Below are 16,397 nucleotides of genomic sequence, written 5' to 3'. Positions count from 1 at the left end.
GATGCATTTTGGTTCCTGTTTTCTTTTGTTTTAAAAATAATCATACTGTAAATCTTACATGTAGATGAATGTTGGAGCTCATTCTTGCTTTGCTGTCTAGATCATGAGCATCTGACACATGACAGTTCTCCACTTGCTGCAAACTAATCTAGTAACTCCATGCTATTCTAATTGCTTTTTGTCTGTTTTTGCCTCTCAAAGGCACTAATGTGCGGATGTTTCCTGACTCCTTATTACTTATTTTAATTAATTGACAGTTATTTCTCTTTTATTCAGAAAGAGAAGGTGCTGGTAAAAACTAGCTACACAGGACAGTAATAGCAAAAGAATCAGCTATTTGGGTTCAATTTAGGGGAAAGGAGTTTTGCTCCCTTACTGTCCTTCTCTTAAATAAAACATGAGGTGGGTTCATTCTTTTGTATACACCCATCGTTACACTTTCCTTCATTATACTCATCTGTAAATCAAATCCATTGCTAAACTGAGATGCTCTCTCTCTGCCTATACTTAAAATAACCCTAGGAGTTTAGGAAGGTGAACCCACATGAACTGTGTGTTTTCAGTCTGTGTAGTTGTTTGCAAACTGCATGTAATTTGGTTTCACAGTACTCAGAGTGTGCCAGAGAAGAGCTAATCATGTGGATATTTAGTATATTTCTCCTAGTCCTGTCAGGCCATGTGGATGAGCATGAATCTGTGCTGAGGCTTTCCACCTTAACAGAGTCCTGCAATTTAGACTGGGTGGAGAGTTTGATCTGTGAATCACCATTGAATTTTCAAGGGAAAAAGAGCTCAGATACCCCCTGAAGAGACTGTATTGTTATTAGGAGACGCAGTGATGGATGTAGAACTTGCTGACACACAGTCTTGAAAAGTTGAATGTTTAAGGGAGAAATTAAAAGAAATTAAATTAATCTGTTGTATACCAGAGGTAGCTCAATGGCTTTGTTTTTGTTTTTATTTAAAAGATATCACTTGCTGGCTGCAGAGTGGGTGGATTCAGCTTCCTGCTGGAGCCTGAGCATATCACTTGGGGAAGATCTTGCTTTCTGCTGCATCCTAAAGACAATATGGAAGGGGAGAGCATCTGTGAGGTTGATTCTGGAGATGGACTGGGAGGTAGGGATACCTGTCACTTATTTTTGTGTTCCACCCAGATGGCTGGTTACAGGAATCCCTTATGACAATGGACCTTGGAATTTACAAAAAGCAAATGTGATAAAGGTGTCTACAGTTAATTGATTGTATTTTGTCACTCTACAAGCAGTGAATAAAAGTTTTTCAAAACAGCTGTGTCTTAGAGGAAATGGTACATATAGACAATCCATGTTGTGAGTGTTGTTATTTAGTCTGAGATATCCCAGAGATAATACAAACCCTAAATACCTACAATAAAAGTAAAACCTTTTTCCTCTTTGTTTCTCCTTTTTTTGTGTGTCTCCTGCACTAACTGTATTGCACACACTGTTTTGTTTGTATTTTTTAACTGTACTACAGGAAACTGAATTACATGGTACTGAGTCTATCTTCTATACTAGTGACCCATGTGTAGATGTAGACTTTTCACTGATCTAAAATAAAGAGTCTTTGTTCTTATTTAACTATGAGTTCTACAGGTGTCCTTTTGCAAATTAGCTCACTTCATTGCCGTGGTTTATAATTTTCATAGTAGGGTGACAAACTTTTCTGAGAGAGTAATATTGCATATTTCTGCAGGGGAAATATATTTGTGTATAATGCAGGGGATCTTTGACAATGTATTTGGATAAACTTGTCTGTTTTAAATTCCTGGTTTAACACAGCTTTTTTTGAGACTAACATCTTTAGTTTGTAAACATCTTTAGTTTGCAGAAAATCTTGAACTGCCTAGGTCAGCTCGCTGTTGAACTCAGAAATCTAAATATTACAAGAAAGATTGAGGCTCTACATTAAAAGGTTGTAATAACATAAGACTCAGCATGCTGCACATCTGTCTAATTGTTTAGATCTTTTTCTGTAACTGAATTGTAATCATAGAGATTATTTTTTTGTATGAGTGTACTGTGCTTATGCTAAGATGCCTTCTTTTGTGTTTAATAATTCCATATTTTTTCCTGTGCCCTTGATGTATCAGCAGTACTGTTTAGTAGGAGGAGCAGTTTCCAGAGTGTTACCAGAGTTTCCTTCACACAAATGAGTTGCTTCCAGACACCCATCAGTTGGGCTGACATGCAGATATGTATTCCTAAATGTTTACTGTTTTTTTTAATAAAGAAACTGGTGGTTCAAGTTAGTTGTAATATTTCTGATAATAGTATTAAATAGTTATTTTGTCATAATAATCATAATAATAATTTTGTCATAATTAATTGTAATAAGAACAGTGGAAGTGTTTAGGCTCAAATGATGCCTTTCTGCTAGGCAAATGAAGGGTAACAGAATCTTGGCATTGTCTTTAACATTCTGAGCCATTTGTGTTGCCCTCTCCTAAGTTTTGGAGACAGCTGAAGCCATTGTTCTGCTGGTTACTCTTGAGCACTAGTTTAGGCCTTACCATTGTGTACTTCAGTCACTGGACCTCTGCTGCATCTTTGTCATGGGTTTCATGCCAATTTGAGCATGTTTTGTTTCAGAGCTGAGGTCACTGACAGTTTTGTATTCTGGTCCTCCTCTCTTTTCCCAGACTCAAATTCCCTCTTTCCTTCCTAACTTGCCTGCCACTTTCTGCCCTTCTGAACAGAGCAGGGGGAATGAGTTACTGTCAGTCTGTAACATTTCATCTCTGCTGCTCCTTCTCCTTATGCTCTTCCCATGCTCCATCCATTATGAGGTCCCACTCAAGGAATACAGTCCCTCATGAGCTTTTCCAACACAGGTCCTTCTCCACTGCTTCAGAATGAATCCTTTCCATGGGGAACAGTCCATCAGGAGTGTGCTGCTCCTACAGGCTACAGTTCTGGCCTGAAAATTGCTTCAGTGTGGGCTCCCTGCATGGGCCATGAGTCCTGTCAGGAGCCTGCTCCACCTGGCTCTCCGTGGGCTGCAGTTTCCTTTAGGGCATCTCCTCATGCTCTGGTTTGGTGCTCTCCATGTGCTTGCAGGGTGGATATTTGCTCCACTGTGGACTTCATCAGCTGCAGGAGAACAAGCTTCATTATCACACTCTTCTCTATTGGCTGCAATGGAATTTCTGCTCTGGTGCCTGCAGAAACTTTGCCCCTTCCTTCTTCAGTGACCTTGGCATCTGCAGAGCTGGTTCTCTGATGTTTTCTCATTCTCTCTTCTCAGCTGCCAAACAGTTTTTGACCCTTTCCTAAATATCTTCTCACAGAGGTGCACTGGTGTCACTTGTGGGTTCAGCCTGGGACAGCAGTGGGTTTGTCCAACACAGGGCAGCTTCTGGTCTCTTCCCACAGAGCCCACCCCTGCCAAAACCTTGGCCTGAACACATACTCTTGCAATAATTCCAGAGCAATATGCTTCTTTAAATGTATTCCTTATGAATTTGATGCAGTTCTTAGAGGGTATTGACATTAACTGACTACTTTGATGTGTTCCTAAAAGTGATCACTAAATTAGGCATTGTAAAATTATCTGTATTTAGAGGTGCTTCTTTAGAAACTTTTAATCCTTTTAGTCATGGAGTGATATGACCATTAATTAAAACTGAAGATCAAGCTCTGTTATTGCTCTGCTTCCATTACTTGATTTTTCAACATTTAATCCTATTTGTTTTGGAAAAGATTCTGCCACATATCGATGTATATGTGGAATCAATACCATGGCACAAGTTTTAACTTGCTGTTGGAATTGTATTTTAATAAGAACCTGAAGATTTGCTGCTGCACAAAAGATGCTACAGGGAGGAGACTCGGGAGGGGTCAAGTAATTTCTGTGTTTCTATTGCGTTGTTGATATTATGCCAGATCTGATTTTGGCCTGGTGTTTTCACTTGTAGCTCTTGTTCAAGTAAAAAATCCTTCCTGCATGTTAGCAAGGCTGCAAGCCAGTTGCTATGGTATTCAGCATTCCTTTTTTATTTTTAACCAATCGGCTGGCTTTTGTAATGATTCAGCCCAGAATAAGAAATTGGTCACATAGGCTAGAGCTGTATCAAAAGAGCAGGTATTTTTGGCTTGAAGAATCTGAAGAGGTTGGGAAAACAGCAGAATTTGAGTTTCAAGAAAATATCACAATCTATGTTTATGATATATTTTGTGATGTATAACTAAATGCTTGCAATGGTTATAAAAGGCATTAGTTCTTTTCCAGGATGATGGTAAAAATTGAATGACAACTAATTTCCCTATATTGTTTTATCATAATTTTTATAATTTCTCTATATTTTTTTATCACCCAAAGGTATCAGTAATTCATAGCTAAAAATCTATTAGTTTTTAAAATTCTGTATCCACATTTGGTTGCTTTTCATTGTGTTCCTAAGTGGTAGTATGTTTCTGAGAGAGTATTGTTTGCTCATAGAGAATTACCAGATTGCTGCTTGTCTGCTCAGTTTTAGTGTTGCTGTTTGGATAATCAGAAAATTCTGGACAGCTGCTAGATAATCTATAAGGATCTTAAAGTTCTAATGATGCTGACATGTAGCTGGCAGTGCTACAAGGATAAAAGAAAGATAAGCTAGAGAGAGAGATATTCTGATAGTTGTACTATTGAAAAAAGGAAGGTGGACTTTTGCTGGTCTTCTGAAGGTTTTAAGCTTCTTGCCTTGAAGGTGAGGTAGTTCTCCTACCCACCCAGGCTGCTGTTGTATTAGCAGGACAAATAAAAGACAGAGCTTGTTTTATACAAAGCAATTTACTGCTGAACTCATGCCTATATCCAAATTGAAACTTTCAGATTTCATTTTAGAAATTAAATTTGTAAAAGACAGTGCTACATACTAAGTCCATCAAGGTGTAGTATGATGAGTATGTGGAAACATGTATTTGAACATGGAAATAACTAGACAGAGAAGGGATTTCTCCTAGGAATGGTTTTTTCTCTGTGTGCTCTGTACAATAGAGGGGCACAGTCCCTGTGGATAGCAGGATATTCCAAAGAAGCCTTTGCCTTTTCCTCCCAGAAGTGTGATGAGAGCTTTTGTTTGCTCTCCCAGAGCCTTACATGCTACTCCTTCATTTCTGTGTGCAGGTAATAATGTCCCACTGTGGAGTAAAATGCTGGCGGTGAATAATGATATCTCTGCTCTTGCTGTGAACAAAACCACCTCCCAGTTATCAGGGGCTTGAATAAGAAAAATAACTAAGTAATGAAATTGAGTCTTGGATAGGCTTTAAATGATGCTGGTAGAGACCATGAGCTTGTAGGCATCTGTAATAACTCCATTTCAATATTTGAATTCCTCACTGTCACTGGACACCGATGAGGTAAACCTCATTGTGCAGCCACCAGAATAGTAAAGCAGACTGGTAAAGCCATAATGATGTTCAGGAAACACAAATTTCGAAGCATGTGGTACATGACTTTGCAAGAGATCAAGATGAAGATTTGCATCAGCTCAACAAACAATGAAAAATCCAACTTCCAAGATAGCACCAAAAAACCCCAAAGCAAAACCAAAATGAACTGAAAACCTGCAGAGCTTAAACCAGTCGTGTTACAGCAAAGCAAAAGGAAGAGTAAAACTCTTCTTTGCCTATAATATGGAGTAAGTATTAATTTATTGCACTGGGATTCCTCTATCCTGATAAGTAGAACATGAATTGATCTCTACTGACTGTGTAGCTAAACAGGCTAAAGTATTTTTAGGTCTGTTATTAATTTATATTTATATGTTATTCTTTGTTATATGTCATTATATATAACATATATAATAACATCATAAAGAACAAAGAACAACATAAATATAAATAAATATATATTTATATATTTTTATAGACACATTTATATATTGTTTGTATATGTTATTCTTGTGTCAAATCTATGCTTTAAAAAATATTCATGGGACAATCTCCTAATGTTTTTGAGTCAAGCAAAAACGCTAGAAATTCTGGGTGGATCAGCAAATATATTTTGAGTTTATGGGTTTGGATGGTCAAATTTAACACGTGTGGTGTTTAACATTTGTTTGTTGCCATTAGATGCACGAGTACATAAAAACCATACATCCAGGAGATAGTTTTTAAGCATGCCCACCTTTTACAAATGTGATTTTAGTGACAGAGTTCACTGATATTTTATATTCTGATATTTACAGTTGAGATTTTTATTGTTACATGAGCTTTTCATTGTTTATTAGCATTTTTTAGCTTACTTTAGAGAACTATATTCTAAGTTGCAAGATACATAAAAATGACCAGCAGTCATGACATTATAGCATTAGAGTATGGCACATACTATTGCATTGTAATAAACATGAGACATTTAATAATGATTTTTTGGCTATAAATAAATTTGTAGATGCAGAAGGGAGAGCAAAGAATGAGAATTTGTTTTTCTTGGACATGGCCTATTGGCAGCATGCATTTAAAATGTGTGGAGGGCACTTATGGAAAGTAGGGCTAGTTTGTAACCATTCTGGGTATCAACACACCATGGAAGAGATCCTGAAAGTGATTATAAAACCAAAATTTCATAAGCACCCTGCAGTATTTAAGTGAAAATTATTGTCCCTGGTCAGGATTTTCACTTGGCATCAAGGATATAGTGACTTTATTAAGGGACAATGGTTTGAAAATGTAATTGTGGAAAACCTCAACAAATGGCTTCCAGAGAAATAATAGAAATATGACTTATCAGAGTTTTTGTATAATTGTTTGCAGTAAATCAATACGTAGATTAGTGCTTCCAGTGGTGGCATAGATGATCTAGAAATAACTTAATTTGGTTTTGATTCAAGAAAAATCAATTATATAATTAAAAAAGGGTTGAGCATCTAAAATTCTTAAGCCAGAAAGCAGACAAGAGTACTCAAGCTCTTGAAAGCAATTTCTGTGGTGTCCCTTGCATTTTAATTACTTTTTCAAGAACATTTATGCAAGATACTAATTTTGCTTGGGTTTTGGGTCATCCCTAAAGTACATGTATATTCCTATATGACTTCACTTAGAAATTGCCCTTGGCTAGTAATTCCTCATGTCTACTTACCAGCCAGCTTGCAAGGCGAGTCATAAAGAGTGGGATTTCATTTAGTAGAGCTCTGCCTTTTTAAGGGAAGTGCGATGTGAGGGATGGGAAGTGTCCTTAAATTTGAGTATATAAAGAATCCTCTGTGCTCTGATTGGTTGGTCAAAGCCAAGATTTGCTCCGTGTTGTTTTCTAACAATTCCCACATCAGGCACAGGCTGATAGTTCTGCACTGCTCAAACTGAATCTGCAAGTGCTGGTGTAAGTATTGCACCTCCACTGATGTTGGAAATTATGTATTAGAGAGGTGATGTCGACATACCCGGAGAACTTGCCTCATTTCCACCAAAGGAATACTGTGGGCTTCATTCAGATTCACTATTTATTAAAAGTACTGCTTTTAAAAGTGCAAATATAGTTGAAAGAAAACTCTCTCATGAGAGCTTGGTGCATACAAATACACACCTGAGTAACTAACTTGAATGGATTGTTGCTGCCTGAACTAGATTCACATAATGACAAATGCCTTAATAAAAAGAACTGCTTTGATACAGCACTTCATCTTTCTGAATTTCAAAGCACTGCAAATTTGAATATACACATGTGTAAATAACCATAGAAATCTACCTGGAATGTATAATAAATATTCTTTTTTTCCTAGTCAGTGCTTGCATGTATTTCCTTTCTGATAAAACTCCTAGAAAAGAAAGGCTTTTGGAAAATGAAAGATGTGAATTAAAATGGAGAAGATATTTCTTCATGGGTCCATAAGGTTTCTTTTCTTTGATGTTATACAAACCTGGAAGGAGGCTGCTACTTCAGAGTGTTTCTTTTTGAATACCAATATTGCTGTAAAATCCAGTTCCCTAATTTCTTCTCCTTATATTCAGATGATGGAAATACAGTTTATTTCTATGAAATAGAGCATTTTATTTATATGCTTGTGTGATTTTATTTTTTTCCTTACCACTTCTTCTTTCTAAATAGGAAGATCCTGCCTTTAAAAGGGAAAGAGCACCTCTTCTCTAGATCCTGTAGAATGATTTTGTGGGCTCCATTTTAAATTCTATTGGCTGAAGCAGCTAATGCTTCTTTAAACTGTTTCAGCAGTTATTCTGTTGAACTGTTGGTGGAGAGTAAATTGATTAATCTGAGTTTAATCCTTTCAACAGCTATACAATGGGTTTCACATTGAGGAATTTTCAAGGTATTAATTATTTCAGTGACTTAGATCAGGGCTGGTAAATCTAAAGTTAGTTTCTACTTCTTTGGGATTACGAGTATGAGAGAGGAAACTCTCTTGACTCTCAGCTAATTGAACTGATGTAGGTGAATGAGGAGCTAGAAAGATCTGGGCCATGGTTTGTGGCTCACTTTTGTAAGTCTGGGCATGTCCTCTGAGGAAGTATTTTTCTATTACTGAAAGTGATTGGGAGAACAAGGTGCTTGCTTGCTTACAGGGTCAGCAGTTTTGTTCCTGCTTGAAAAATTGTCCTTAGATGAGGAAAGTTTTCACCATTTTTGTCTTGAATTTCTTTGTTTTTTAGGGAAAGCTATAAGGAAGCTTGTGCGCAAGGCGACTCTGGTGGCATCTAGAATCCTCAGATTTCCTTGACTGAATCCATCTGGGTTTAGCCCTAAATATAGTAGACAAGCTGCACTGCTTGCACTGATAAATTATATCTTCCAAATGATAGACCAAGGTACAGTCATGTATACTAACCGTTTTTGATGTCATTTGACTCTTGATTCTGTTGCTTTTTGGGTAGTTGTGACACTACAATTTGTCCCCACTCTTGTGGACTATCTTTTCACCAGTGCTCTTAAAAAAAAAAAAAATTAAAAGAGACTTCTGGCCTGGCTCTGGCATTTGGTGTTGACAGCTTTTTATGAGTCTGCAGCTTGGTGGGAAACTCAGCCTCTCCTGAGGTTCACAAACTTGCCTTCAGTGGCAAAATAATGGGATTGTTGCCAACACAACTTTATTTGGTTTTACTACCCATGGAAAAGTGCAAACATAAATCAAAGCTTCCTTTTTGACACATAGTGTCATTTTAGTCTCTATGCTAAACAATTGTAAAATGAAAACAGACTATGTTCTAACAAAGCATAGATTTTGAGTATAAAAAAACATCACTATTATCCAAAGGAAAAAATAGATCAGTAAGTACTATTCTAAATGATAGTTAATAATTAGTTTCTAGATCTGCTCTGGTATCTCAGCTAGCTGTTGGAATGAAAAAGAAATCTTAGTGCCAACTGGCTGCTTTCTGAGGTCAGAACTTCTCTTTGCTTTTTTGTTTTAGGTGGGAAAGCATTCTGTCTCCTAACTGGGTCTTTCCTGCACTACAGTGACATAACTTTCATAATATAGAATGTTTAAAGATGTTTTTGGAGTGGTATTGTTAGTTCACATTTTAAGACTTTGATATCCAGTAGAATATATCCCTCTACTTGGATTTTCCATAACATCTAAAAATTAAGACATAATAAGGGGGGTTTTAAATGTCTTATCTGAGCATGACATTGGTTGAATATTAATCCAGTTGCACAGACTATTACAATTTTGATTTTTATGTAATTTAGGTATTGAGTTGGGAGAGTTCAAAGCTGTCTTTTTTTTGCCCAAAGACAGAGGGTGTGTTTTCTGTGTGTACCTTCTTGGTTCTTTAGTGCTCCTTGTTGGGCTGCAGCTGTTTGCTGCCTCCACCTTTGCATGCTGAGCTTTATCCTTATTTTGGAACAAATACTTCCAGGGGCTCCTTCCTTGAGCACTAAGGACTTGAGAGAGATTCTCCAGTGAACACTTGATCAGACTGGCTGGTGTCTTTGGCCCCCTGTGAATGTCCCTGTCTTGTCCCATAGCAGCACAGCCTGAACCAAAGGCTGAGCACAGTAAAAGGTCACACTCAGTGTGCGAGTTACATATGGCTTGGAATTTGCTGTATAATGTCTGCGGTCTGTTGTCTGGCAAAATAACATTAGATTTAAAGAATGGGTGTCTCTGGTGTTCAGCCCTGCAAAATTGGTCTATAGATCATTGTTGTTTTGACTGTAATTGTTTTGAAAGACATGCACTTGCTGGGAGGTTAATGAAAGGTTTCAATAGTTGTGCTGTTTAATTTGTACCATACAGGAAATAATTGGAGAATATGCCTATCTTTTCAACTGACAGCAACAGGTCACACTTTGGCACACAGTTAATTGATAAATTTTCTGTGTGTATCATTAGTGGACAGGAAGATGACTAGATCATTTTTTTGCTGGGTTGTGATCAGTCTATGATGACATACAGATGGCTGTAGTGGTCTGTGTCAAATGCTTCCTTATCTTGTCCACTGCCAGGTTTTTGTGATAAGTCTTTATATCTATTTTATATCTCTCTATTCAACATCTGGGCAGGCCAAAACATTTGAATCATAGAATCACAGAATGGTTTGGGTTGGAAGGGACCCTAATCATCTAGTTCCAACCCTCTTGTCATGGGCAAGACACCTTCCATTAAAAGGCAAGTGAGGTAAATTAGTTTTCTTAGTTCCAGGAAATTCTGATGGTATTTTACGGTGGGTTTATAAAATATTGTGCTTCTATCTTAATTTGCAGTCCTTAGGAAATTTCTGGCTGTCAATAAAATAGTCTCAGAACAGAAAGGGCCATGAGAAAAGTTTCTTCTTAAGAGAAAAAGTGGGTACTACGTTGGAAATATCTGGGAGCTGTCAAGAAAATGAAAGCTAACCATGTGCTTTGTCATGAGGCTCTGGAGTTTGAATGCCTGGTCTGGATGTGCTGGACATGGACAGGCTGTTCTCCAGCCCCTGATAAATGAGAGAAGAGAGGATGGCTGAGGTTTTCCTTTACCCCATATTGCACCAAGACTAGAGCATGAAGAATTTCTGTTAGCATAGATAGTACTAGAACAGTAGTGAAATGCTGAAGATGGTTTTAAAATCCAGCTAATAAGTGAAAGTTTTAATAGTTACTAATTGCAGGCTTTAGAAATACCTGGGACCCAGCAACATTGCTAATTTTCAATGAAAAGCATGTTCAATGAAGTTAAGCAGTGAAAAGTTGGAAATCTGCTCATGTTTTTTGTCATCTGCTTTTGCATTTGGCTGTATAATCACAGACTGATTTTACATTAGTTTAGTAGTCACTAAATTAATTAATTATAGAAAGGCGTGTTGAAAAGTATCAATGACAAGTTTTTTCTGTGATTGTTTTTCAGTGCTTGATCCATAAGGTTTCTCCTTATTTGAAAGGTCTTCAATATAACTGAGCTTTTAAAATGAAACTCAAGATGCTCCAGCTGGATATTAGCTGGAGTTAAAATGTGGTTATATACACATCATGTTATTGGCTCCAGTTCTTCAGTGTCAATAAATATAGTGGGAGGCAAGCAGGAGAGGATGCAAATTTCTGGTGTTCATTGGAAGAAATTTCTAGGTTGGTTTGGGAGAGGATTGGCTGTACTGATGTAATAAACACACACTGAGACACACCTTAGAGTGTGAAGGAGAGAAATTTTCTGTTGCTGTTATTCTGCTTTGCTCTATACAAGCAGTGAATATAACACAGTGTTTCATGGTGTTTGCTGTTGTAGTGGTTCATTCTCTCTCCCTGCATGCCTGTCTGGAAGCAGAACAAGCATGGCTAGCAGCTCAGGGGCTGGTTGTTTAGCCCAGCTCCCTGATGGGAGGTACCAGCACAGAGCCATCCCTGAGCACTCCTCCCTGTGCTGCTGTTCAGGGCTGCTGAGCTCTGCTGACAGGGTGCAGGAGTACAGGAGTTCATCTCCTGGTGTACTGGCACAGCAGCACCCTGCATTGCTGCATCACCAGGAGGCAGCATGATCAGTAACCACGCTCCTTTGCAGGGCTGTAAATAAATAAATTATAAATTATAGGTTATAAATACACTTCAGGAGGAGATCACTGCTTAGCCTTCTCTTCTCGCTCTTTCAAAAAGACATTTTCACTTTCCTGTGTTACAGAGAAGGTGCTGACTCAGTGTTGTACTGTACATTTAAAGATTCCAAAAACCCAATGTGCTGTCACATGTCTTTCATCTGCAGTGCTGTGGGTTTTGCCATTCAAATGTGAAGATTTGATAACTAGTGAATTTACATTTCTGGCAATTTACAAGCTTTGCGCTTCTCCTTTGTTTTAAAAGTGAAATACTTGGAATTTCCTGGGGAAAGTAGATATTTCTGACCTTTGAAGAAAACACAGAAAAGCTTATATCCAGTATAGTATTATTTATATTAAATTTTAATGCTATACTTGATTTTAGTGTTTCCTTTTCTCTTAGGGTTGTATTTTCACCTATTGATGTAATGAAGCCATTAGAAAGTTTACATTGGAATAGCAATTAATAAAAATTATTTTAAATGTTAGCATATAAAAAAGCTATCTGCCACTTACTTGATGGGAGAAGTAACAATTAAAGAACTAATATGATGACTAGATAGCACTTGTGCTCTTCAAAGTTTTAAATACTGTATGAGCAAATTTTTAAAAGTGACAATTACAATTAGTTTCAATAGCTGATGTACCCTCAATATATTTAGAATTCTAAGCAACTAAGGTGATTTCTGCCTTCACAGGTAATGTAGAGTGTTTGCACGTTTTGTGTTGCAGGTAGTCTGGACACGTTCTGGCTCAGACTAAAATATGAAAAAATGAGCAGATGATGCTATTTTGCAGTTATTTTTACTCCCATTTTGCAATTTTTTTAAATCAGATATTTGTCAGTATAATTTACCTTGTTTGCTTTAATAATCATAGTTATATATTGTTGCTCAATTGCAGTGAGGATAATATATATAATATTATTTTCTGAATTTGACAGAGATTCAGACTAACGCATATGATCAATAAACATCTAATAAAGTAAACATAATGAAAACAGAACAGAAGTGAAAACAGAACAGAAAAAAAACCCAACCAAACCAAAAGCCCTTTCTCAATCTAAAATTGAAAAAAACCTCAGTTCAGCTTCTCTCCATTTTCTAAATAAAATCAATGCATGCAGATGAAGTAGTGTATCCTTTTCTATTAAAGGTCTGATTCTGGAAATGGGTGTTTAAGGGTCACTGAGCTCTACTTTCTAATGCTATCAGAATATTCTGCTGAAAGGAAAAAAAAAACCCAAACCCTTAAAGGATTGTTGAAGGAGATCTGCATTCTTTCTGTTAAATTTAATTAGAGATTTAGGATATGTTTATTCAAGTTTTACCCACTGACCTTCATGAGTGATAAATTTGCAAACAAGCATTATGTGTACAAGGTAACTGCTTTTGTCTCTGTTAAGCCTGCTGAACAGAAAGGCAGTTATGTTTAAATCATTAGGATGTCTATGCATATATTCTTCAGTGTTGTTTGCCAGCATTTTCACTGATCCTACAACATCAGTAAAAGGCTGTGTAAGCTCACAATATCTTGTTACAGTCTATGTTTACTGTGTGTTACAACAATTTTCATGCTGCTTCTTCTATGGTAAAATTGGGATGTTGTCATCCTACTCAGAAAAAACTGGGTGCCCTAGGGGCACTGAATTACAGATTGGTGTTCATTCACATTGTTCTGTATATCAATTAATTCTAATTTAAGCATAAAACCTGCTAACAAAAACTTGCCTTTTAATTAAGAAGTAACAGAAGGCCCAGGTTAAATAGTGGGTCATTGCTAAGTCTGAGCAATAGGATAGTATTTGTGGGGGTTTTTTGGACTTTTTCAATTCCTTTTTGTTTCCAAGGGTCCTTCCTCTTCTGTTAGAGTTACCAGAGTCCCATGGCAGTAGTAGCTCCTGTGGAGCACCAGCTGGGGCTCCTCACAGCCTCCCCTCCTGGCTTTTTTCTGATACCTTCTTGGCACAAGAACTGGCTGAAACCACACTGTTCTTGGGACACTCTCCTTGAGTCAAGCTGTTCCAACACCTGGTGTCAGTATGTGGAAGAAAAGCAAAAGAAAACAGAAATTGTGGGTGTGGAGGAACAAGAAGGCAGTCATTACACTGAGCACTGTGTCAGCTTGCTGCTTTGTTGCTGCTGCACTTGCAGCAGAACAGAAGCTCAATATGCTTATTGATGTCTCTCAAGGACTACAAATCCCTATCTTCCGTGTCTGTTGTTTAATTCTTAATCATTTGTAATAAAATATTCAGCAATCTGGTCCATGGAACAATACTTAGATGATCTGTTTTCTCTGCAGCAGAAAACTAACCCAATCCAAAACCTCATCATATGCAGATATTGCAGTTACATAGCTCACTGAATTCTTCAGCAGATTTTCCATTTGTTTCCTACTGATATGACCAATATTATATTGGATTTTAATCCAGCTTGTGAAAAACCATTTGATAAATAAATGTGTTATCTAGGAAAATGAGAATCATTTTATCAAAACTTTTATCAGCGCTTTTATCAAAACCTAATAGGTATGGACCTCCTAATAAAATAGCTATAAGGCAGGGAAAGAAAAGACTGCTGTGGAGATGCAGTTTGATTAAAATGTTTTGGTAAAGAATCCTTAATTATTTTAAAGAAAGCCACAGTGGGGTCTTTTCTCCTGTGCTGATAAGAAACTGAGAAGTTTTCATATTGCATTCAAATGTGTGATGTGAAATGAATTAGTTATTAGCTATATCTCCTTGGGGCATGTGCACTATAAATAGCTTTTCCAAGTCTGTGGCTTTATTCTGCTCTGCATTGTATTCTGAAATTCAGGACCAGAGAGCCCAGAGTAAAATGCCTCCATTCAGCTGCAGTCTGAAGCAGTGCACATAATACAGTTTTGGATTTTGCAGATCAAGTTTATTTATTTTTGTGGTACACAAGAAATAGAGGACTCCTTTCATTCACCAACCCCTCATTTTTCAGAGTCCCAGGCAAAACAAAACACCTGTTGTCTCTATTACATCTGATTGTTGCCAATCACAACAAGGGGGAATCTAGGTTTAATTTCTGGGTAAGATCTATAATAGCATTGGTTAGGGTGCAAAAGGGCTTTTTACTTAGGTCTGTGAAAAGCCCTTCCTGGGAAGCCAAATATCATCTGTATTGACTTTAAGTTTTGCCATAGTAGCAAGTAAAAATGAACTGGGGCCATAAATTAGTTCACAGCTTTGGACTTTAAAAAGCAGTCTGATTGTAAACCCAGAAGCCTGTACTCTTCTTTGTGCTACATGAATTCTGGCACATTGTTCATCTAGGGTTTTCTTTTGTAAGAAGTAAGGCCACTGTCCTTGCTTAAAACCTACCCCACTTTTACCTTAACAAACCCAATAGTCTGCCCAGGACAGCTCCTTGCAGTTACCAGAATCTGAGGGTGTTAAAATTGCCATGAGCTTAGTTCTCTACCTTTTCATTCAAAATCCACAGAAATCCAGATTATACCCTATGTGTTACTCTTTCACCACTCCAGATGGGAAAGGGCTCACTGTAAGGAAACTCCATGTAGATGTTTATAAAAGCTATAGCTACTTTTTCAATGCTGGAAATTACAATTTGAACAAAAATGCTTTTCACCATGTTTTGAGCATTTCCTTGAATATTTTAGGTCTTCCAGGACTATTCATAGTTGTGTTAGTGTAGACTCAGCAGTGAAGGGTGCTGTGGCAGCCTCTGCCATGGCAGCCAGGCTGCTCATACTGCCCTTGGAGTTGTGAACATCTGGTGAAGGGTCTGGGTGTGTACAGCAGCAGCAGCAGCAGCAGCCTTCTCTTTTGGGTAGCAGTGACTTTCACATGAGGTACTGTGAGAGGAGTTTGAGAGTCAGTTGTGCAGGGAGACATCCCCAAAAGATTCACCTGCTGACCTGTGGCTTTCAGTATTGCAAGGTCCTCAGTAATGTATAATTTATTAGTCCTCTTTGATGTATACACAGTTAATGGGTCAGTGCTAGCTGTTTAAACCTCAAAAATATGGGAATGCCTGTACCATATGACACATAGAGGTTTCTAAAAACACGTGATGAAGCTTCTGATTTGAAACACAGGGTCACAGAATGCTTTAGTATGCAAGTCATAAGTTCCTTGGCTTAAAGTTACCCAGTTCTGACTTAATTCTGGTTGATATGGACTCAGACTCTGAGTGAATCTGTGGAGCATCCTGAGCTATAGATGTGTTCAGATTCTCTGTGAATTTCTGAGCCTTTGCTGAGCTGTCTGGGGAGATGACTTGTGACTGCCCACCTTGTTTGTTAATGCTATAGGAGAGGGGAAGAAAATGGCAGAGAGTGAAGTGAATACTCTGCCTGTGATGAGGCCCCTTGGAAACTGAGAGCCTTCAGTTTCAGGCTTAAGCCAGGGGAGTTTGAAGGCACTGGTTCTAATTT

At 37.6% G+C, this 16,397-nt stretch overlaps 1 protein-coding gene across 6 annotated transcripts in view; it reads left to right on the top strand.

Annotated features, from left to right (window-relative positions):
• PPP2R2C (protein phosphatase 2 regulatory subunit Bgamma) overlaps positions 1–16,397 on the top strand; it is a 190,111-nt gene that overhangs the window by 93,772 nt on the left and 79,942 nt on the right. The window contains exon 2 of one of the 6 annotated variants that reach the window (XM_054633350.2): positions 8,613–8,768. The exons of 4 other annotated variants lie outside the window; for them this stretch is intronic. In XM_054633350.2, the coding sequence (XP_054489325.1) occupies positions 8,756–8,768 (13 nt within the window). In that variant the 5' untranslated portion in view covers positions 8,613–8,755. Of the gene's footprint in view, positions 1–968; positions 1,120–8,612; positions 8,769–16,397 lie in introns of all 6 variants that reach the window. One more of the 6 variants, XM_077177734.1, reaches the window with a different exon arrangement.

Source organism: Agelaius phoeniceus, chromosome 4, assembly GCF_051311805.1.
Source record: "Agelaius phoeniceus isolate bAgePho1 chromosome 4, bAgePho1.hap1, whole genome shotgun sequence".
Classification (NCBI taxonomy): domain Eukaryota; kingdom Metazoa; phylum Chordata; class Aves; order Passeriformes; family Icteridae; genus Agelaius; species Agelaius phoeniceus.
Note: the sequence above shows the minus strand (reverse complement) of the source record. Positions and strands in the feature narration are given on the sequence as shown.